This window comes from Oncorhynchus masou, chromosome 9 (genome assembly GCF_036934945.1).
Source record: "Oncorhynchus masou masou isolate Uvic2021 chromosome 9, UVic_Omas_1.1, whole genome shotgun sequence".
NCBI lineage: Eukaryota > Metazoa > Chordata > Actinopteri > Salmoniformes > Salmonidae > Oncorhynchus > Oncorhynchus masou.
In genome coordinates, this window is record NC_088220.1 from 6,534,762 (window position 1) to 6,559,440 (window position 24,679).

Below are 24,679 nucleotides of genomic sequence, written 5' to 3' on the forward strand. Positions count from 1 at the left end.
GAGTATGCTGTTCATCGACTACAGCTCGGCATTCAACACCATAGTACCCTCCAAGCTCGTCATCAAGCTCGAGACCCTGGGTCTCGACCCCGCCCTGTGCAACTGGGTACTGGACTTCCTGACGGGCCGCCCCCAGGTGGTGAGGGTAGGTAACAACATCTCCTTCCCGCTGATCCTCAACACTGGGGCCCCACAAGGGTGCGTTCTGAGCCCTCTCCTGTACTCCCTGTTCACCCACGACTGCATGGCCACGCACGCCTCCAACTCAATCATCAAGTTTGTGGACGACACAACAGTGGTAGGCTTGATTACCAACAACGACGAGACGGCCTACAGGGAGGAGGTGAGGGCCCTCGGAGTGTGGTGTCAGGAAAATAACCTCACACTCAACGTCAACAAAACTAAGGAGATGATTGTGGACTTCAGGAAACAGCAGAGGGAACACCCCCCTATCCACATCGATGGAACAGTAGTGGAGAGAGTAGCAAGTTTTAAGTTCCTCGGCATACACATCACAGACAAACTGAACTGGTCCACTCACACAGACAGCATTGTGAAGAAGGCGCAGCAGCGCCTCTTCAACCTCAGGAGGCTGAAAAAATTTGGCTTGTCACCAAAAGCACTCACAAACTTCTACAGATGCACAATCGAGAGCATCCTGGCGGGCTGTATCACCGCCTGGTACGGCAATTGCTCCGCCCTCAACCGTAAGGCTCTCCAGAGGGTAGTGAGGTCTGCACAACGCATCACCGGGGGCAAACTACCTGCCCTCCAGGACACCTACACCACCCAATGTTACAGGAAGGCCATAAAGATCATCAAGGACATCAACCACCCGAGCCACTGCCTGTTCACCCCGCTATCATCCAGAAGGCGAGGTCAGTACAGGTGCATCAAAGCTGGGACCGAGAGACTGAAAAACAGCTTCTATCTCAAGGCCATCAGACTGTTAAACAGCCACCACTAACATTGAGTGGCTGCTGCCAACACACTGACACTGACTCAACTCCAGCCACTTTAATAATGGGAATTGATGGGAAATGATGTAAATATATCACTAGCCACTTTAAACAACGCTACCTTATATAATGTTACTTACCCTACATTATTCATCTCGTATGCATACGTATATACTGTACTCTATATCATCGACTGCATCCTTATGTAATACATGAATCACTAGCCACTTTAACTATGCCACTTTGTTTACATACTCATCTCATATGTATATACTGTACTCGATACCATCTACTGTATCTTGCCTATGCTGCTCTGTACCATCACTCATTCATATATCCTTATGTACATATTCTTTATCCCCTTACACTGTGTATAAGACAGTAGTTTATGAATTGCTAGTTAGATTACTTTTCGGTTATTACTGCATTATCGGAACTAGAAGCACAAGCATTTCGCTACACTCGCATTAACATCTGCTAACCATGTGTATGTGACAAATAAAATTGGATTTGATTTGATTTTATTTAGAGTGTAGGGGCGGCAGGTAGCCTAGTGGTTAGAGTGTAGGGGCGGCAGGTAGCCTAGTGGTTAGAGTGTAGGGGAGACAGGTAGCCTAGTGGATAGAGTGTGGGGAGACAGGTAGCCTAGTGGTTAGAGTGTAGGGGAGACAGGTAGCCTTGTGGTTAGAGTGTAGGGGCAACAGGTAGCCTACTGGTTAGAGTGTAGGGGCAACAGGTAGCCTAGTGGTTAGAGTGTAGGGGCGACAGGTAGCCTAGTGGTTAGAGTGTAGGGGCGACAGGTAGCCTTGTGGTTAGAGTGTAGGGGCGACAGGTAGCCTAGTGGTTAGAGTGTTGGGGAGACAGGTAGCCTAGTGGTTAGAGTGTAGGGGAGACAGGTAGCCTAGTGGTTAGAGTGTAGGGGAGACAGGTAGCCTAGTGGTTAGAGTGTGGGGGAGACAGATAGCCTAGTGGTTAGAGTGTGGGGGAGACAGGTAGCCTAGTGGTTAGAGTGTAGGGGCGACATGTAGCCTTGTGGTTAGAGTGTAGGAGCAACAGGTAGCCTAGTGGTTAGAGTGTAGGGGAGACAGGTAGCCTAGTGGTTAGAGTGTAGGGGCATCAGGTAGCCTAGTGGTTAGAGTGTGGGGGAGACAGGTAGCCTAGTGGTTAGAGTGTGGGGGAGACAGGTAGCCTAGTGGTTAGAGTGTAGAGGCGGCAGGTAGCCTAGTGGTTAGAGTATAGGGGCGTCAGGTAGCCTAGTGGTTAGAGTGGAGTGGCGTCAGTTAGCCTAGTGGTTAGAGTGTAGGGGCGTCAGGTAGCCTAGTGGTTAGAGTGTAGGGGCAACAGGTAGCCTAGTGGTTAGAGTGTAGGGGCGGCAGGTAGCCTAGTGGTTCGAGTGTGGGGGCGACAGGTAGCCTAGTGGTTAGAGTGTGGGGGAGACAGGTAGCCTAGTGGTTAGAGTGTCGGGGCGTCAGGTACCCTAGTGGTTAGAGTGTCGGGGCGTCAGGTAGCCTAGTGGTTAGAGTGTAGGGGAGACAGTTAGCCTAGTGGTTAGAGTATAGGGGAGACAGGTAGCCTAGTGGTTAGAGTGCAGGGGAGACAGGTAGCCTAGTGGTTAGAGTGTGGGGGAGACAGGTAGCCTAGTGGTTAGAGTGTGGGGGAGACAGGTAGCCTAGTGGTTAGAGTGTAGGGGCAACATGTAGCCTTGTAGTTAGAGTGTAGGGGCAACAGGTAGCCTAGTGGTTAGAGTGTAGGGGAGACAGGTAGCCTAGTGGTTAGAGTGTAGGGGAGACAGGTAGCCTAGTGGTTAGAGTGTGGGGGAAACAGGTAGCCTAGTGGTTAGAGTGTAGGGGAGACAGGTAGCCTTGTGGTTAGAGTGTGGGGAGACAGGTAGCCTAGTGGTTAGAGTGTAGGGGAGACAGGTAGCCTTGTGGTTAGAGTGTAGGGGCAACAGGTAGCCTAGTGGTTAGAGTGTAGGGGCGAAAGGTAGCCTAGTGGTTAGAGTGTAGGGGCGACAGGTGGCCTAGTGGTTAGAGTGTAGGGGCGACAGGTAGCCTTGTGGTTAGAGTGTAGGGGCGACAGGTAGCCTAGTGGTTAGAGTGTGGGGGAGACAGGTAGCCTAGTGGTTCGAGTGTGGGGGAGACAGGTAGCCTAGTGGTTAGAGTGTAGGGGAGACAGGTAGCCTTGTGGTTAGAGTGTAGGGGCAACAGGTAGCCTAGTGGTTAGAGTGTAGGGGCGAAAGGTAGCCTAGTGGTTAGAGTGTAGGGGCGACAGGTAGCCTAGTGGTTAGAGTGTAGGGGCGACAGGTAGCCTTGTGGTTAGAGTGTAGGGGCGACAGGTAGCCTAGTGGTTAGAGTGTGGGGGAGACAGGTAGCCTAGTGGTTCGAGTGTGGGGGAGACAGGTAGCCTAGTGGTTAGAGTGTAGAGGCAGCAGGTAGCCTAGTGGTTAGAGTATAGGGGCGTCAGGTAGCCTAGTGGTTAGAGTGTAGGGGCGTCAGGTAGCCTAGTGGTTAGAGTGTAGGGGCGACATGTAGCCTTGTGGTTAGAGTGTAGGGGCAACAGGTAGCCTAGTGGTTATAGTGTAGGGGAGACAGGTAGCCTAGTGGTTAGAGTGTAGGGGAGACAGGTAGCCTAGTGGTTAGAGTGTAGGGGAGACAGGTAGCCTAGTGGTTAGAGTGTGGGGGAAACAGGTAGCCTAGTGGTTAGAGTGTGGGGGAGACAGGTAGCCTAGTAGTTAGAGTGTAGAGGCAGCAGGTCGCCTTGTGGTCAGAGTGTAGGGGCGGCAGTTAGCCTAGTGGTTAGAGTATAGGGGCGTCAGGTAGCCTAGTGGTTAGAGTGTAGGGGCGTCAGGTAGCCTAGTGGTTAGAGTGTAGGGGCGACAGGTAGCCTTGTGGTTAGAGTGTAGGGGCGACAGGTAGCCTAGTGGTTAGAGTGTTGGGGAGACAGGTAGCCTAGTGGTTAGAGTGTAGGGGAGACAGGTAGCCTAGTGGTTAGAGTGTAGGGGAGACAGGTAGCCTAGTGGTTAGAGTGTGGGGGAGACAGATAGCCTAGTGGTTAGAGTGTGGGGGAGACAGGTAGCCTAGTGGTTAGAGTGTAGGGGCGACATGTAGCCTTGTGGTTAGAGTGTAGGAGCAACAGGTAGCCTAGTGGTTAGAGTGTAGGGGAGACAGGTAGCCTAGTGGTTAGAGTGTAGGGGCATCAGGTAGCCTAGTGGTTAGAGTGTGGGGGAGACAGGTAGCCTAGTGGTTAGAGTGTAGGGGAGACAGATAGCCTAGTGGTTAGAGTGTGGGGGAGACAGGTAGCCTAGTGGTTAGAGTGTGGGTGAGACAGGTAGCCTAGTGGTTAGAGTGTAGGTGTGGCTAGTAGCCTAGTGGTTAGAGTATAGGAGCGTCAGGTAGCCTAGTGGTTAGAGTGTAGTGGCGTCAGGTAGCCTAGTGGTTAGAGTGTAGGGGCGACAGGTGGCCTAGTGGTTAGAGTGTAGGGGCGACAGGTAGCCTTGTGGTTAGAGTGTAGGGGCGACAGGTAGCCTAGTGGTTAGAGTGTGGGGGAGACAGGTAGCCTAGTGGTTCGAGTGTGGGGGAGACAGGTAGCCTAGTGGTTAGAGTGTAGAGGCAGCAGGTAGCCTAGTGGTTAGAGTATAGGGGCGTCAGGTAGCCTAGTGGTTAGAGTGTAGGGGCGTCAGGTAGCCTAGTGGTTAGAGTGTAGGGGCGACATGTAGCCTTGTGGTTAGAGTGTAGGGGCAACAGGTAGCCTAGTGGTTATAGTGTAGGGGAGACAGGTAGCCTAGTGGTTAGAGTGTAGGGGAGACAGGTAGCCTAGTGGTTAGAGTGTGGGGGAAACAGGTAGCCTAGTGGTTAGAGTGTAGGGGAGACAGGTAGCCTTGTGGTTAGAGTGTGGGGAGACAGGTAGCCTAGTGGTTAGAGTGTAGGGGAGACAGGTAGCCTTGTGGTTAGAGTGTAGGGGCAACAGGTAGCCTAGTGGTTAGAGTGTAGGGGCGAAAGGTAGCCTAGTGGTTAGAGTGTAGGGGCGACAGGTGGCCTAGTGGTTAGAGTGTAGGGGCGACAGGTAGCCTTGTGGTTAGAGTGTAGGGGCGACAGGTAGCCTAGTGGTTAGAGTGTGGGGGAGACAGGTAGCCTAGTGGTTCGAGTGTGGGGGAGACAGGTAGCCTAGTGGTTAGAGTGTAGGGGAGACAGGTAGCCTTGTGGTTAGAGTGTAGGGGCAACAGGTAGCCTAGTGGTTAGAGTGTAGGGGCGAAAGGTAGCCTAGTGGTTAGAGTGTAGGGGCGACAGGTAGCCTAGTGGTTAGAGTGTAGGGGCGACAGGTAGCCTTGTGGTTAGAGTGTAGGGGCGACAGGTAGCCTAGTGGTTAGAGTGTGGGGGAGACAGGTAGCCTAGTGGTTCGAGTGTGGGGGAGACAGGTAGCCTAGTGGTTAGAGTGTAGAGGCAGCAGGTAGCCTAGTGGTTAGAGTATAGGGGCGTCAGGTAGCCTAGTGGTTAGAGTGTAGGGGCGTCAGGTAGCCTAGTGGTTAGAGTGTAGGGGCGACATGTAGCCTTGTGGTTAGAGTGTAGGGGCAACAGGTAGCCTAGTGGTTATAGTGTAGGGGAGACAGGTAGCCTAGTGGTTAGAGTGTAGGGGAGACAGGTAGCCTAGTGGTTAGAGTGTAGGGGAGACAGGTAGCCTAGTGGTTAGAGTGTGGGGGAAACAGGTAGCCTAGTGGTTAGAGTGTGGGGGAGACAGGTAGCCTAGTAGTTAGAGTGTAGAGGCAGCAGGTCGCCTTGTGGTCAGAGTGTAGGGGCGGCAGTTAGCCTAGTGGTTAGAGTATAGGGGCGTCAGGTAGCCTAGTGGTTAGAGTGTAGGGGCGTCAGGTAGCCTAGTGGTTAGAGTGTAGGGGCGTCAGGTAGCCTAGTGGTTAGAGTGTAGGTGCAACAGGTAGCCTAGTGGTTAGAGTGTAGGGGCGGCAGGTAGCCTAGTGGTTAGAGTGCGGGGGAGACAGTTAGCCTAGTGGTTAGAGTGTAGGGGAGACAACTTGCCTAGTGGTTAGAGTGTAGAATCGGCAGGTAGCCTAGTGGTTAGAGTGTAGGGGAGACAGATAGCCTAGTGGTTAGAGTGTGGGGGAGACAGGTAGCCTAGTGGTTAGAGTGTGGGTGAGACAGGTAGCCTAGTGGTTAGAGTGTAGGTGTGGCAGGTAGCCTAGTGGTTAGAGTATAGGAGCGTCAGGTAGCCTAGTGGTTAGAGTGTAGTGGCGTCAGGTAGCCTAGTGGTTAGAGTGTAGGGGTGGCAGGTAGCCTAGTGGTTAGAGTGTAGAGGCGGCAGGTAGCCTATTTACATTACATTTTACATTTAAGTCATTTGGCAGACGCTCTTATCCAGAGCGACTTACAAATTGGTGAATTCACCTTATGACATCCAGTGGAACAGCCACTTTACAATAGTGCATCTAAATCATTTAAGGGGGGGGGGGGGGTTAGAAGGATTACTTTATCCTATCCTAGGTATTCCTTGAAGAGGTGGGGCCTAGTGTATAGGAGCGTCAGGTAGCCTAGTGGTTAGAGTGTAGGGGCGGCAGGTAGCCTTAGTGTTTAGAGTGTAGGGGAGACAGGTAGCCTAGTGGTTAGAGTGTAGGGGAGACAGGTAGCCTAGTGGTTAGAGTGTAGTGGCGGCAGGTAGCCTAGTGGTTAGAGTGTGGGGAGACAGGTAGCCTAGTGGTTAGAGTTTTTGTGAGACAGGTAGCCTAGTGCTTAGAGTGTGGGGGAGACAGATAGCCTAGTGGTTAGAGTGTAGGGGCGACAGTTAGCCTAGTGGTTAGAGTGTAGGGGCGATAGGTAGCCTAGTGGTTAGAGTTTAGGGGCGACAGGTAGCCTAGTGGTTCGAGTGTAGGGGCGACAGGTAGCCTTGTGGTTAGAGTGTAGGGGCAACAGGTAGCCTAGTGGTTAGAGTGTAGGGGAGACAGGTAGCCTAGTGGTTAGAGTTTAGGGGCGACATGTAGCCTAGTGGTTAGAGTGTAGGGTCGGCAGGTAGCCATGTGGTTAGAGTGTTGGGGCAACAGGTAGCCTAGTGGTTAGAGTGTAGGGGAGACATGTAGCCTAGTGGTTAGAGTGTGGGGGAGACAGGTAGCCTAGTGGTTAGAGTGTGGGGGAGACAGGTAGCCTAGTGGTTAGAGTGTAGAGGCGGCAGGTCGCCTTGTGGTTAGAGTGTAGGGTCGGCAGGTAGCCTAGTGGTTAGAGTATAGGGGCGTCAGGTAGCCTATTTGTTAGAGTGTAGGGGCGTCAGGTAGCCTAGTGGTTAGAGTATAGGGGCGTCAGGTAGCCTATTTGTTAGAGTGTAGGGGCGTCAGGTAGCCTAGTGGTTAGAGTGTAGGGGAGACAGGTAGCCTCGTGGTTAGAGTGTGGGGGAGACAGGTAGCCTAGTGGTTAGAGTGTAGGGGCGGTATGTAGCCTAGTGGTTCGAGTGTAGGGGCGGCAGGTAGCCTAGTGGTTTGTGTGTAGGGGAGACAGGTAACCTTGTGGTTAGAGCTTTGGACCAGTAACCGAAAGGTTACTAGATTGAGTCCTTGAGCTGACAAGGTAAAAATCTGTCGTTCTGCCCCTGAACAAAAGCACTTAACCCAGTGTTCCTAGGCCGTCATTGTAAATAATAATTTGTTCTTTAACTGACTTGCCTAGTTAAATAAAGGTTAAATAAATAAAAATTCCTCTGGATTTTCTGGACCCTCAAATTGCTATCTGAAGCCCTTCTGAAATAAGAGCAGAGCCTTGTTTTATTAGATAGTAAAAATTGATTGAACAGATAATCTAATTCTTGTGTTATCTATGGTGGTAATCAGTGAAAAGATTCCCACAGGTGGCTATCATGATATTATTGATCCGGATTAATCATATAGGCTATGTCCTAAATGGCACCAAATTCCCTATATAGTGCCCTACTTTTAACCAGAGCCTTATGGTCCGTGGTCAAAAGTAGTGCACTTTACAGGGAATAAGGGTGTCACTTGGGACAGAGCCAGTATAGCAGAGCCAGTATTTCACCAGGTGTAATTACATTTAAGAAGAGCAGCAGGCACTGACCTGTGAGCCGGGATCTTATGATCTCCTGCTATCAAGACGACATCACACAGCTGCTTGTGCTGAAAATAAGTCTCCATCTTGCGAAAGGTCTGTTCCGCATGGTTTGTAGCCTGGAAGAACTCATCCGAGCCGTTGGAGCACATCCTAGAGGAGGAGGAGGAAGAGGAGGAGGAGAAGCAGAAGAAGATGAAGGATATGTGTAAGTAATCATGGTTGTAGCCCTACATGGAAGAAGTTATATGATTTAATGCAACTTATATCAGCATTTTTAAGAACCACATATGAACTGTGAATAGTATATTATTTTATAAGTGGAACGCAATTCCCATTTGGTAGAACCACATATGAACTGTGAATAGTATATTATTTTATAAGTGGAACGCAATCCCCCATTCCCATTTGGTAGAACCCCCCCCCCCCCCCCATAAAAACAAAAATTGATTTAACCAGGTATGAGAAGGTGGATACAGCATATACTCTTAGAAAAAAGGTGCTATCTAGAATCTTAAAGGGTTCTTCGACTGTCCCAAAGAAAACCCTTTGAGTAGAACCATTTTGGTTCCAGGTAGAACCCCTTTGGGTTCCACGTAGTACCCTTTACACCGAGGATTCTACATGGAACCCTAAAGGGTTCTACCTGGAACCCAAAAGAGTTATACCTGGAAACAAGATGGGCTCTCTTACGGGGACAGACAAATAACCTTTTTGGAGCGAAGAGTGAACCTAGCAGACCTAAAAGGTATATTGTATCACAATCATAGAAACACAATTATAGTGATTCGATGAAACGCAACTTGCTATGCGGCAGTCAAACATCATTTATACCGTCTTCTTTCCCCACCAGTCTGACTAAAAGTGTAACAACTAAACTGCCTAAGTGGTAAAGAAACTGAGCGCTAAACTCCAGCGGGACAGTCTGTTTACAATCTGAGCAAATCCGCCTCGCCTGCCAAACAAAACGTGTTTTGTTTTTTATAGACATGGACTAAGCAATTGAGCTGGCTTCCCCTTCACAGTATTGTGGTAAAGCTGTATTCTGAGCCCCGCTCCCCAAAGACCGGTAGATTACATGCTGTTTTACAGACTCAAAATAATCCTTCAGATTTGTGGCAAATAATTCAGACCAGTTACTTTAGTGTCCTTCAAGGGATAAAATCCACTTGCTGACATTTAAGTTGTTTGTTACACTGCGTAAACAATCTCAACTCTCAGCGGGAATTGACTGATCCTAAAAGCTTTTTTCTGTGAGGAGATTCATAGTTTTCAAAGAACAACACTGTACATGGAGACTGTAAGAAATGTCAACATCTATGATGTCATATGCTATCAGTCCACACCACCATATAAAAAGAGAACAGGAACAGAATTCACACACACACACAGGACAACGTGTCGCTTTCCTCTTTTCAGAAACAAAATTCTGTCAAACTAACTTTGCTGAATGCATTTTTTTTATATAGTTGAAATCGGACGTTTTTACGTACCACCTTAGCCAAATACATCTTTACTCAGTTTTTCACAATTCCTGACATTTAATCCTAGTAAACATTCCCTAATTTAGGTCAGTTAGGATCACCACTTTATTTTAAGAATGTGAATGATTTATTTCAGTTTTTATTTATTTCTTCACATTCCCAGTGGGTCAGAAGTTTACATACACTCAAATAGTATTTGTTAGCATTGCCGTTAAATGGATTAACTTGGGTCAAACATTTCTGGTAGCCTTCCACAAGCTTCCCACAATAAGTTGGGTGAATGTTGTCCCATTCCTCCTGACAGAGCTGGTGTAACTGAGTCAGGTTTGTAGGCCTCCTTTCTCTCACACACTTGTTCAGTTCTGCCCATATATGTTCTATGGGATTGAGGTCAGGGCTTTGTGATGGCCACTCCAATACCTTGACATTGTTGTCCTTAAGCCATTTTGCCACAACTTTGGAAGTATGCTTGGGTTCATTGTCCATTTGGAAGACCCATTTGCGACCAAGCTTTAACTTCATGACTGATGTCTTGAGATGTTGCTTCAATATATGCACATAATTTTCCTACCTCATGATGCCATCTATTTTGTGAAGTGCACCAATCCCTCCTTCAGCAAAGCACCCCCACAGCATGATGCTGCCACCCCCATGCTTCACGGTTGGGATGGTGTTCTTCAGCTTGCAAGCCTCCCCCTTTTTCCTCCAAACATAGCGATGGTCGTTATGGCCAAACAGTTCTAATTTTCTTTAATCAAACCAGAGGATATTTCTCCAAAAATGATGTCTTTGTCTCCATGTGCAGTTGCAAAACGTAGTCTGGCTTTTTTTTATGCCGGTTTTGGAGCAGTGGCTTCTTCCTTGCTGAGTGGCCTTTCAGGTTATGTCGATATAGGACTCATTTTACTGTGGACATAGATACTTTTGAACCTGTTTCCTCCAGCATCTTCACAGGGTCCTTTGCTGTTGTTCTGGGATTGATTTACTTTTCGCACCAAAGTACGTTCATCTCTAGGAGACAGAACTTGTCTCCTTCCTGAGCGGTATGACGGCTGCGTGGTCCCATGGTGTTTATACTTGCAAATTATTGTTTGTACAGATGAACGTGGTACCTTCAGGCATTTGGAAATTGCTCCCAAGGATGAACCAGACTTGTGGAGGTCTACCATTTTTTTCTGAGGTCTTGGCTGATTTTTTTTGATTTTCCCATGATGTCAAGCAGAGAGGCACTGAGTTTGAAGGTAAGCCTTGAAATGCATCCACGGGTACACCTCCAATTTACTCAAATGATGTCAATTTGCCTTTCAGAAGCTTCTGAAGCCATTACACCATTTTCTGGAATTTTCTAAGCTGTTTAAGGCACAGTCAACTTAGTGTATGTAAACTTCTGACCCACTGGAATTGTGATACAGTGAATTATAAGTTAAATAATCTGTCTGTAAACAATTGTTGGAAAAATGTCTTGTGTCAATGCACAAAGTAGATGTCCTAACCGACTTGCCAAAACTATAGTTTGTTAACAAGAAATGTGTAGAGTGGTTGAAAAACTACTTTTAATGACTCCAACCTAAGTGTATGTAAACTTCTGTCGTCAACTGTACATAGGAAGCCGGGTTCACAGCCTATAGTATAAACATTTATTGGTAAATACTGCTGTAATTTATTGCCCTGTCACATTTATCCCTGTTTGACTCATTGAGTCTTGAGCTCATTCCAAATAGCACCATATTCCCTATATAGTGAACTACTTTTGACCAGGGCCCATGGGGGACCATTTGGGACACAACCTTGGTTGGCAACACTAAACTAGACTGAATAAAGGACAGAGGCTGTAAAACCTAGATGTATCACCTCCTGTTTGGGCTCAAAGGAATGCTGTAAGGATTTTTCATGCCTACCAATCTCCGGGACACTAATTGCTTTGGAACAGCGCTCCTGGGACCAGCACATTTCCATGAGGTGTTTATTTTCTTTTCAGAATAGTGTTGTTCATCAGCCAATAAATCAGCCTCTAAACTAGGAGCATCTTTTGAAAACTCCATCAAGAATTCTTAATGCCACAATACCTAGGCATTGTTTCAGGATACAGTAAGTTACTATTGAAGAGGTACAGTAAGTTACTATTGAAGAGGTACAGTAAGTTACTATTGAAGAGGTACAGTAAGTTACTATTGAAGAGGTACAGTAAGTTACTATTGAAGAGGTACAGTAAGTTACTATTGAAGAGGTACAGTAAATACCATTGCAATAGGTCTCTTTGTGTTTATCTACCTGGAGTATCTGGTTTAGAGCACAACCACAGATCTTTTTCTGCAGGGTTTCAGGTCTCTTTGTGTCTGTATCTACCAGAGGTTTCAGGTCTCTTTGTGTCTGTATCTACCAGAGGTATCAGGTCTCTTTGTGTCTGTATCTACCAGAGGTATCGGGTCTCTTTGTGTCTGTATCTACCAGAGGTATCAGGTCTCTTTGTGTCTGTATCTACCAGCGGTATCAGGTCTCTTTGTGTCTGTATCTACCAGAGGTATCAGGTCTCTTTGTGTCTGTATCTACCAGAGGTATCGGGTCTCTTTGTGTCTGTATCTACCAGAGGTTTCAGGTCTCTTTGTGTCTGTATCTACCAGAGGTATCAGGTCTCTTTGTGTCTGTATCTACCAGAGGTATCAGGTCTCTTTGTGTCTGTATCTACCAGAGGTATCAGGTCTCTTTGTGTCTGTATCTACCAGAGGTATCAGGTCTCTTTGTGTCTGTATCCACCAGAGGTATCATGTATCTTTGTGTCTGTATCTACCAGAGGTATCAGGTCTCTTTGTGTCTGTATCTACCAGAGGTATCAGGTCTCTTTGTGTCTGTATCTACCAGAGGTATCAGGTCTCTTTGTGTCTGTATCTACCAGAGGTATCGGGTCTCTTTGTGTCTGTATCTACCAGAGGTTTCAGGTCTCTTTGTGTCTGTATCTACCAGAGGTATCAGGTCTCTTTGTGTCTGTATCTACCAGAGGTATCAGGTCTCTTTGTGTCTGTATCTACCAGAGGTATCAGGTCTCTTTGTGTCTGTATCCACCAGAGGTATCAGGTCTCTTTGTGTCTGTATCTACCAGAGGTTTCAGGTCTCTTTGTGTCTGTATCTACCAGAGGTATCAGGTCTCTTTGTGTCTGTATCTACCAGAGGTATCAGGTCTCTTTGTGTCTGTATCTACCAGAGGTATCAGGTCTCTTTGTGTCTGTATCCACCAGAGGTTTCAGGTCTCTTTGTGTCTGTATCTACCAGAGGTATCGGGTCTCTTTGTGTCTGTATCTACCAGAGGTATCAGGTCTCTTTGTGTCTGTATCTACCAGAGGTATCAGGTCTCTTTGTGTCTGTATCTACCAGAGGTATCAGGTCTCTTTGTGTCTGTATCTACCAGAGGTATCAGGTCTCTTTGTGTCTGTATCTACCAGAGGTATCAGGTCTCTTTGTGTCTGTATCTACCAGAGGTATCATGTATCTTTGTGTCTGTATCTACCAGAGGTATCGGGTCTCTTTGTGTCTGTATCCACCAGAGGTAGGGTCTCTTTGTGTCTGTATCTACCAGAGGTATCAGGTCTCTTTGTGTCTGTATCTACCAGAGGTATCAGGTCTCTTTGTGTCTGTATCTACCAGAGGTATCAGGTCTCTTTGTGTCTGTATCCACCAGAGGTAGGGTCTCTTTGTGTCTGTATCTACCAGAGGTATCAGGTCTCTTTGTGTCTGTATCTACCAGAGGTATCAGGTCTCTTTGTGTCTGTATCTACCAGAGGTATCGGCTATTAATGGAGAAGGGTTATTGCCCCAATATACTGTATCAATATACTGTATCAATATAGTATATTAATATACTGTATCAATATACTGTATCAATATACTGTACCCATATACTGTATCAATATACTGTATCAATGTACTGTACCCATATACTGTATCAATATAGTATATTGATATCCTGTATCAATATACTGTATCAATGTACTGTACCAATATACTGTATCAATATAGTGTATCAATATACTGTATCAATATACTGTACCCATATACTGTATCAATATAGTATATTAATATACAGTATCAATATACTGTATCAATATACTGTACCAATATACTGTACCCATATACTGTATCAATATACTGTATCAATGTACTGTACCCATATACTGTATCAATATAGTATATTAATATACTGTATCAATATACTGTATCAATGTACTGTACCAATATACTGTATCAATATAGTGGGCGGCAGGGCGGCAGGGTAGCCTAGTGGTTAGAGTGTAGAGGTGGCAGGTAGCCTAGTGGTTAGAGTGTAGAGGTGGCAGGGTAGCCTAGTGGTTAGAGTGTAGGGGCGGCAGGGTAGCCTAGTGGTTAGAGTGTAGAGGAGGTAGGGTAGCCTAGTGGTTATGGTGTAGAGGCGGCAGGGTAGCCTAGCGGTTAGAGTGTAGGGGCGGCAGGGTAGCCTAGTGGTTAGAGTGTAGAGGTGGCAGGTAGCCTAGTGGTTAGAGTGTAGAGGAGGTAGGGTAGCCTAGTGGTTAGAGTGTAGGGGCGGCAGGGTAGCCTAGTGGTTAGAGTGTAGGGGCGGCAGGGTAGCCTAGTGGTTAGAGTGTAGGGGCGGCAGGGTAGCCTAGTGGTTAGAGTGTAGAGGTGGCAGGTAGCCTAGTGGTTAGAGTGTAGAGGTGGCAGGGTAGCCTAGTGGTTAGAGTGTAGAGGTGGCAGGGTAGCCTAGTGGTTAGAGTGTAGAGGTGGCAGGGTAGCCTAGTGGTTAGAGTGTAGGGGCGGCAGGGTAGCCTAGTGGTTAGAGTGTAGAGGTGGCAGGTAGCCTAGTGGTTAGAGTGTAGAGGTGGCAGGGTAGCCTAGTGGTTAGAGTGTAGAGGTGGCAGGGTAGCCTAGTGGTTAGAGTGTAGGGGCGGCAGGTAGCCTAGTGGTTAGAGTGTAGAGGTGGCAGGTAGCCTAGTGGTTAGAGTGTAGAGGAGGCAGGGTAGCCTAGTGGTTAGAGTGTAGAGGTGGCAGGTAGCCTAGTGGTTAGAGTGTAGGGGTGGCAGGGTAGCCTAGTGGTTAGAGTGTAGAGGTGGCAGGTAGCCTAGTGGTTAGAGTGTAGAGGAGGTAGGGTAGCCTAGTGGTTAGAGTGTAGAGGTGGCAGGGTAGCCTAGTGGTTAGAGTGTAGAGGAGGTAGGGTAGCCTAGTGGTTAGAGTGTAGGGGCGGCAGGGTAGCCTAGTGGTTAGAGTGTAGAGGTGGCAGGGTAGCCTAGTGGTTAGAGTGTAGGGGCGGCAGGGTAGCCTAGTGGTTAGAGTGTAGAGGAGGTAGGGTAGCCTAGTGGCTAGAGTGTAGAGGAGGTAGGGTAGTCTAGTGGTTAGAGTGTATAGGTGGCAGGGTAGCCTAGTGGTTAGAGTGTAGAGGAGGTAGGGTAGCCTAGTGGCTAGAGTGTAGAGGTGGCAGGTCGCCTAGTGGTTAGAGTGTAGAGGAGGTAGGGTAGCCTAGTGGCTAGAGTGCAGAGGTGACAGGGTAGCCTAGTGGTTAGAGTGTAGAGGTAGCAGGGTAGCCTAGTGGTTAGAGTGTAGAGGTGGCAGGTAGCCTAGTGGTTAGAGCGTTGGACTAGTAACCGGAGGGTTGCGAGTTCAAACCCCCAAGCTGACAAGGTACAAATCTGTCTTTCTGCCCCTGAACAGGCAGTTCACCCACTGTTCCCAGGCCGTCATTGAAAATAAGAATGTGTTCTTAACTGACTTGCCTGGTTAAATAAAGGTAAAATAAAAAATAAATAAAAAATAAAATGTTTGGTTTAAATGAAGATGCATAGAATCAGACATGTATTTACATTTGACTCAGTTAGTAAACACTCTTATCCAGAGCAACTAGGGTTTAAGAGCCTTGCTCAAGGGCACATCGGCAGTTAAAAAAAAAGGAGAAAAATAGAATCTAGTCGACTCAAACCAGCGATCTTCCGATTACGGGCCCAACTCTCTAAACTAGGAGGCCATCTGCAACCCTTTAGAATTAGTGGTTTCATTGCCGATTCAACCGTTCATATTTACAGGGGTGTGAGTGTTCGTAGTGCTTGCTGATATGTCGTGTGTGTGTGTGTGTGTGTGTGTGTGTGTGTGTGTGTGTGTGTGTATAAAATATGCTGAAAATGTATTGCATGTAGAAATATAGGTTTTACCTTGATAGTGAAAACTACATTCATTTCCTTAGTGAGGTTTGCATTCCACATTCATAGATCACCGATATGGTTACTCTGCCGAGGCCTGTGTGACTTCAGGAAAGGGGAAATGCGTATTTAAGTGGAAAATTAGCAGGTGTTAGCAAATCATTTTACCTAGTTGGCAAAATATGCACAATAAGACTGTTCCTACGGGGATACCAGTTGGGATAGGTCCATAGCAACACATTTAATGTATTAGACCCACAATAAAACATCTCCTACATATACCAGTTGGGATAGGTCCATAGCAACACATTTAATGTATTAGACCCACAATAAAACATCTCCTACATATACCAGTTGGGATAGGTCCATAGCAACACATTTAATGTATTAGACCCACAATAAAACATCTCCTACATATACCAGTTGGGATAGGTCCATAGCAACACATTTAATGTATTAGACCCACAATAAAACATCTCCTACATATACCAGTTGGGATAGGTCCATAGCAACACATTTAATGTATTAGACCCACAATAAAACATCTCCTACATATACCAGTTGGGATAGGTCCATAGCAACACATTTAATGTATTAGACCCACAATAAAACATCTCCTACATATACCAGTTGGGATAGGTCCATAGCAACACATTTAATGTATTAGACCCACAATAAAACATCTCCTACATATACCAGTTGGGATAGGTCCATAGCAACACATTTAATGTATTAGACCCACAATAAAACATCTCCTACATATACCAGTTGGGATAGGTCCATAGCAACACATTTAATGTATTAGACCCACAATAAAACATCTCCTACATATACCAGTTGGGATAGGTCCATAGCAACACATTTAATGTATTAGACCCACAATAAAACATCTCCTACATATACCAGTTGGGATAGGTCCATAGCAACACATTTAATGTATTAGACCCACAATAAAACATCTCCTACATATACCAGTTGGGATAGGTCCATAGCAACACATTTAATGTATTAGACCCACAATAAAACATCTCCTACATATACCAGTTGGGATAGGTCCATAGCAACACATTTAATGTATTAGACCCACAATAAAACATCTCCTACATATACCAGTTGGGATAGGTCCATAGCAACACATTTAATGTATTAGACCCACAATAAAACATCTCCTACATATACCAGTTGGGATAGGTCCATAGCAACACATTTAAATGTATTAGACCCACAATAAAACATCTCCTACATATACCAGTTGGGATAGGTCCATAGCAACACATTTAATGTATTAGACCCACAATAAAACATCTCCTACATATACCAGTTGGGATAGGTCCATAGCAACACATTTAATGTATTAGACCCACAATAAAACATCTCCTACATATACCAGTTGGGATAGGTCCATAGCAACACATTTAATGTATTAGACCCACAATAAAACATCTCCTACATATACCAGTTGGGATAGGTCCATAGCAACACATTTAATGTATTAGACCCACAATAAAACATCTCCTACATATACCAGTTGGGATAGGTCCATAGCAACACATTTAATGTATTAGACCCACAATAAAACATCTCCTACATATACCAGTTGGGATAGGTCCATAGCAACACATTTAATGTATTAGACCCACAATAAAACATCTCCTACATATACCAGTTGGGATAGGTCCATAGCAACACATTTAATGTATTAGACCCACAATAAAACATCTCCTACATATACCAGTTGGGATAGGTCCATAGCAACACATTTAATGTATTAGACCCACAATAAAACATCTCCTACATATACCAGTTGGGATAGGTCCATAGCAACACATTTAATGTATTAGACCCACAATAAAACATCTCCTACATATACCTGTTGGGAAAGGTCCATAGCAACACATTTAATGTATTAGACCCACAATAAAACATCTCCTACATATACCAGTTGGGATAGGTCCATAGCAACACATTTAATGTATTAGACCCACAATAAAACATCTCCTACATATACCAGTTGGGATAGGTCCATAGCAACACATTTAATGTATTAGACCCACAATAAAACATCTCCTACATATACCAGTTGGGATAGGTCCATAGCAACACATTTAATGTATTAGACCCACAATAAAACATCTCCTACATATACCAGTTGGGATAGGTCCATAGCAACACATTTAATGTATTAGACCCACAATAAAACATCTCCTACATATACCAGTTGGGATAGGTCCATAGCAACACATTTAAAGGATACAAACATAACATTTTAATTGGAAAAGGGGTTGTTAGATTTTTTTTCCGTATCTTGCAAATTCTTGAACTATTCCCTTTCTTACTAGGTAATACATCCTCCTACTGTTCTCTTATTCCTCATGTTTTATATGGCTCTTAACGGCAGACTGGGTGTCAACCACCAACTGAGAGCCTATAAGCCATTGTGAAAAACAACCGAGTTACTGCCATTGACAGGGAGGTGGTGGTGGTATTTCTCGTCCAAGGCGATTGAGGGTGGAATTGAGATATCATTCATGGTAACAGCTGCTGACTCAAACCTCTTGTTAGAACGTTATAAGGAAAAGGGGTCAGGGTTTCGATTTCTTTTGGGTTGTGTCGTATATTTTCAGAGAAAGCAGGTTGATGAGAAGTTGTTTGTTTGTTTGGCAGCAATGAGAGGTCGTTTGGATGTCAGTGATGTGGAGAAATCCAAGGAGAAATCCAATGGTACACTGTGATGTATTGGTTTGTGGTGGGTTTATTGATAGGAACTAAGTTTGACTAATGACTATGACTTAAATGTGCTGGTGGCAAGAGACTGGAATTCATGTTTTTTGACATCCAGATTATTAATTTGGTAGATTTATGTGATTGTCCGAAATTACACGTCAACCAATTTATGATGTAAAAAGTAATTGGATCACCACCCAGATGGTATAGGGAATTAATATGAATATCTTTATTAAATACTACATATATTCGCTTTAGCTTTTGATACGTGTGAAACCAATGATGGAGCGGCAGGTAGCCTAGCGGTTAGAGGCAGGTAGCCTAGCGGTTAGAGTCACGTAGCCTAGCGGTTAGAGTCAGGTAGCCTAGCGGTTAGAGGCATGTAGTCTAGCGGTTAGAGTCACGTAGCCTAGTGGTTAGAGGCAGGTAGCCTAGCAGTTAGAGGCAGGGAGCCTAGCGGTTAGAGTCACGTAGCCTAGCGGTTAGAGGCAGGTAGCCTAGCGGTTAGAGGCAGGTAGTCTAGCGGTTAGAGTCACGTAGCCGAGCGGTTAGAGACAGGTAGCCTAGCGGTTAGAGTCACGTAGCCTAGCGGTTAGAGGCAGGTAGCCTAGCGGTTAGAGGCAGGTAGTCTAGCGGTTAGAGTCACGTAGCCTAGCGGTTAGAGGCAGGTAGTCTAGCGGTTAGAGTCACGTAGCCTAACGGTTAGAGGCAGGTAGCCTAGTGGTTAGAGCAGTAGACTAGTAACTTGGAAGGTTGCTAGATCAAATCCCAGAGCTGACAAGGTAAAAATCTGTCGTTCTGCCCCTGAACAAGGCAGTTAACCCACTGTTCCTAGGCTGTCATTGAAAATAAGAATTTGTTCTTAACTTACTTGCCTTGTTAAATAAATGATATATAATAGACAAATTCCACCATGCATTAAAATACATCTACAATCAACTGTTTATCTCTCCATCCCGAGATAGATATTATTGACTTGATATTACAAGATATATATTTTTAAAATCATCATATCTATGTTATCTGATCTGCACTGTACTGTCAACTTGGAAGGTCATTTAATTTTTGAGGAGTTCACTAACGGCCCCTTATCATGGGCCACTGAGGGAGCTCATGGAATTTCATTAGAGATGATTGAGAATAACACTGAGTAACAGAGGGTTTGATCCTCATGGTAGAATAACACAGAGTAACAGAGGGTTTGATCCTCATGGTAGAATAACACAGAGTAACAGGGGATTTACAACATTTAGCCGACACTCTCATCAAAGCAATTTACAGTAATGAGCGGATACATTTTTTTTGTAACTTTTTCCATACTGGTTCCACTCGGGAATCAAACCCACAACCCTGGTGTTTCAAGCGCCAGTCTCAACGAACTGAGACACAAAGGACCATTTGTTCATCTTGGAAGAATAGCATAAAGCAGCGAGAGAAAAATGAATCAGCTGTGTTTTTGATCATGATTGACCCATTCTGTTTGAGTCCAGATAATTAACATAATAACCAGTTCGTTGAACGCGCAGTTCAAGAGTTCTACAGCATTGCCTTCCCAGAGACGTTACCATACTAGATATAGTTCACTCAGAGCACTGCCTGCCCACCATCTGCACAACAAAGACGTTACATACTAGATATAGTTCACTCAGAGCACTGCCTGCCCACCATCTGCACAACAAAGACGTTACCATACTAGATATAGTTCACTCAGAGCACTGCCTGCCCACCATCTGCACAACAAAGACGTTACATACTAGATATAGTTCACTCAGAGCACTGCCTGCCCACCATCTGCACAACAAAGACGTTACCATACTAGATATAAATTGCCTTCAGAAAGTATTCAGACCCCTTGACTTTTTCCACAAATTTATTAGGTTACAGCCTTATTCTAAAATGGATTAAATAGATAAAAATCGTGAAGAATCTACACAAAATGCCCCCATAATGATAAAGACAGAGGTTCAAAACTGAGCTCAGGTGCATCCTGTTTCCATTGATCATCCCTGAGATGTGTCTTCCACTTCATTGGAGTCCACCTGTGGTAAATTCAATTGATTGGACATGATTTAGAAAGGCACAAACCTGTCTCTTTAAGGTCCAACAGTTATTAGTGCATGTCAGAGTAAAAACCAAGCCATGAGGTCGAAGGAATTGTCTGTAGAGCTTCGAAACAGTCATTGTGTTGAGGAACAGACCTGGGGAAGGGTACCAACAAATTTCTGCAGCATTGAACATCCCCAAGAACACAGTGGCCTCCATCATTCTTAAATGGAAGAAGTTTGGAACCACCAAGACTCTTCCTAGAGCTGGCCGCCCGACCAAACTGAGCAGTCGGGGAAGAAGGGCCTTGGTCACTCTAACTCTGTGGAGATGGAAGAACCTTCCAGAAGGACAACCATCTCCACAGCACTCCACCAATCACACCTTTATGTTTGAGTGGCCAGACGGAAGCCACTCCTCAGTAAAAGGCAAATGACAGCCCACTTGGAGTTTTCCAAAAGGTACCTAAAGAATCTCTGACCATGAGAAACAAGATTCTCTGATCTGATGAAACCAAGATTGAACTCTTTGGTCTGAATGCCAAGTGTCACGTCTGGAGGAAACCTGGCATCACCCCTACAGTGAAGCATGCAGGTAGCATCATCATGCTGTGGGAATGTTTTCAGCAGCAGGGACTGAGACTAGTCAGGATCGAGGCAAAGTAGAGAGAGATCCTTGATGAAAACCTGCACCAGAGCACTCAGGACCTCATACTGGGATGAAAGTTCACCTTCCAACAGGACAATGACCCTAAGCACACAGCCAAGACAACGCAGGAGTGGCTTCATGGACAAGTCTCTGAATGTCCTTCAGTGTCGCAGCCAGAGCCCGGACTTGAACCCGATCGAACATCATTGGAGGGACCTGAAAATAGTAGCTGTGCAGCAACGCTCCCCATCCAACCTGACAGAGTTTGAGAGGATCTGCAGAGAGGAATAGGAGAAACTCTCCAAATACAAGTGTGCCAAGCTTGTAGCGTCATACCCAAGAAGACTAGAGGCTGTAATCGCTGCCAAAGGTTGTTCAACAATGTACTGAGTAAAGGGTAAATTAGCAAACATTTTTATAAACCTGTTTTTGCTTTATCATTGTGGGGTATTGTGTGTAGATTGATGAGGGGAAAAAACTATTTAATTCATTTTAGAAAAAGGCTGTAACTTAACAAAAAGGTGGGGGGAAAAATCAAGGGATTTGGATAATTTCTGAAAGCACTGTAGTTCACTACATTAAACAGCATGCAGCCTGAGAGAAAACTTGCTTTTAAATATGTGCTTGCTGATGATGTTTCATATAAAAATATCAAATGTTTATATTTACATTTACACTACACTACATGTAAAGTTGTATTTATGTTTAATTCCAATACAACTCATCCTACAATGTTTCACTGATCGAATAAGTGCTGTACAGATGAATAATACAAAATAATAATTGAAAACAGATACAGAGTAATCAATACATATTCATGGCAGGAGAGGAGGAACTAGGTTAGTGATTTAACATCTGTCTATGTGCTGTGTGAGGAGAGGAGGAGCTAGGTTAGTGATTTAACATCTGTCTATGTGCTGTGTGAGGAGAGGAGGAGCTAGGTTAGTGATTTAACATCTGTCTATGTGCTGTGTGAGGAGAGGAGGAGCTAGGTTAGTGATTTAACATCTGTCTATGTGCTGTGTGAGGGGAGGAGGAGCTAGGTTAGTGATTTAACATCTGTCTATGTGCTGTGTGAGGAGAGGAGGAGCTAGGTTAGTGATTTAACATCTGTCTATGTGCTGTGTGAGGAGAGGAGGAGCTAGGTTAGTGATTTATCATCTGTCTATGTGCTGTGTGAGGAGAGGAGGAGCTAGGTTAGTGATTTAACATCTGTCCATGTGCTGTGTGAGGAGAGGAGGAGCTAGGTTAGTGATTTAACCATTTGTCTATGTCTCAAATCAAATGTTATTCGTCACATGTGCTGAATTTAACATGAAATGCTTGCTTACAAGCCCTATGTAGAGGGGCACCTGTACCGAGTCAATGAGCGGGGGTACAGGTTAGTAGTGGTAATTGAGGTCATTTGTACAAGTACAGTGCCTTGTAAAAGTATTCATCCCCCTTGGCCCATTTTTTCTATGTTGTTGCATTACAACCTGTAATTTAAATAGATTTTTATTTGGATTTCATGCAATGGACTTTCACACAATAGTCCAAATTGGTGAAGTGAAATGAAGAAAAAAAACTTGTCTCATAAAATTCAAAAAATTCAGAAACGAAAAAGTGGTGTGTGCATATGTATTCACCCCCAGAGTCTGCAACACCACTAAGTAGGTGGCACCACCAAGCAAACAACACCATGAAGACCAACGAGCCCTCCAAACAGGTCAAGGACAAAGTTGTGGAGAGGTACAGATCAGGGTTGGGTTCTAAAAAAATATCAGAAACTTTGAACATCCCACATTAAATCCATTATTTAAAAAAAATGAAAGAATATGGCACCACAACAAACCTGCCAAGAGAGGGCCGCCCACCAAAATTCATGGACCAGGCAAGGAGGGCATTAATCAGAGAGCCAACAAAAAGACCAAAGATAACCCTGAAGGAGCTGCAAAGCTCCACAGTGGAGATTGGAGTATCTGTCCATGGGACCACTTTAAGCCGTACACTCCACAGGGCTGGGCTTCACGGAATAGTGGCCAGAAGAAAGCCATTGCTTAAAGAAAAAAATAAGCAAACACGTTTGGTGTTCGTCAAAAGGCATGTGGGAGACTCTGTAACTGTGTTAATATTGGTAAAACTATTAATATTGGTAAAACTATTAATATTGGTAACACTATTAATATTGTTAACAGTCTGTTAATATTGTTAACAGTCTGTTAATATTGGTAACACTATTAATATTGGTAACACTATTAATATTGGTAACACTATTAATATTGGTAACACTATTAATATTGGTAACACTATTAATATTGGTAACAGTCTGTTAATATTGGTAAAACTATTAATATTGGTAACACTATTAATATTGGTAACACTATTAATATTGGTAACACTATTAATATTGTTAACAGTCTGTTAATATTGGTAACACTATTAATATTTGTAACACTATTAATATTGGTAACACTATTAATATTGGTAACACTATTAATGTTAGACCCCAGTTCCTACATTTGAACTTAAAATTGATTTTATTAAAAAAAAACTGTTACATTTTATCTCTGGGACCCTCAGGATGACAAATCAGAGCAAGATTTAAACCTTTATTTAACTAGGCAAGTCAGTTAAGAACAAATTCTTATTTTCAATGATGGCCTAGGAACAGTGGGTTAACTGCCTGTTCAGGGGCAGAACGACAGATTTTTACCTTGTCAGCTCGGGGATTCGATCTTGCAACCTTTTCGGTTATTAGACCAATGCTCTAACCACCAGGCTACCCTGCCGTCCCAAGATCACTGAATGTAAGTACATTATTTACCTTCAGAGGTGAATGCATCAAACCAGTTGCCGTGATAAGTGTTTTTGTTGTTGTCCACTCTCCTCAAACAATAGCATGGTATTTTTTTCCCAATGTAATAGCTACTGTTGATTGGACACTGCAGTTAGATTAACAAGCATTTATAAGACATGTCTATGTCCCAGAAGGTAGACTGTTGTTCACAACGTCATTCGAGCCACAGTAGAGCACGTAAGCAGCAACCTTCCCGGGTTTAGGGACAACCAAACCTCGTAGAGGTTTAAAGGGAAACAGATCCTCTTCATCTCTGATTTACCTTTAGTGCTTACCTTTCAATAGCAACACCTGTTAACTTCCCTGCGTCATCACAAGCAGAACAAGATATCACCCCAGAAATCACCTGGAATATAAAATGAGCTAAAGGTTGTACTCAGCAACACAAGTTAACACACCCACAAAACTCCCAAGTATGTATCTGAACATGATCCTTTTATAGGTTACTTTACGAAAAAAAATAATATGCCAGAAATGAACTAGCAAACGGATAAAGCATAAAAAAAGATATATGGGAGTGGGAGTTTAATATCACAATCTGAGATATTACTATGTTTCTGGAGAACAATTGAAAAAACATCTTTTCATAAGAACTGTCATATTTTGATCCTCAAGTGTGGATAATTAATATTCATGCATTTGTCCTTCTCTTTTCTCTCTCTCACTGTTTTATAAGGCCTGTCTGTCTGCGTGTATTCTCCCTCTCTCTCTCACTGTTTTATAAGGCCTGTCTGTCTGCCTTTATTCTCTCTCTCTCTCTCTCTCTCTCTTTCTC

At 44.6% G+C, this 24,679-nt stretch overlaps 1 protein-coding gene across 3 annotated transcripts in view; it reads right to left on the reverse strand.

Annotated features, from left to right (window-relative positions):
- Positions 1 to 24,679, reverse strand: part of klhl4 (kelch-like family member 4) — an 87,450-nt gene that overhangs the window by 55,318 nt on the left and 7,453 nt on the right. For all 3 annotated transcript variants that reach the window (XM_064973073.1, XM_064973075.1, XM_064973074.1), the window contains exon 2: positions 8,021 to 8,164. In XM_064973073.1, the coding sequence (XP_064829145.1) occupies positions 8,021 to 8,164 (144 nt within the window). The remainder of the gene's footprint in view (positions 1 to 8,020; positions 8,165 to 24,679) is intronic.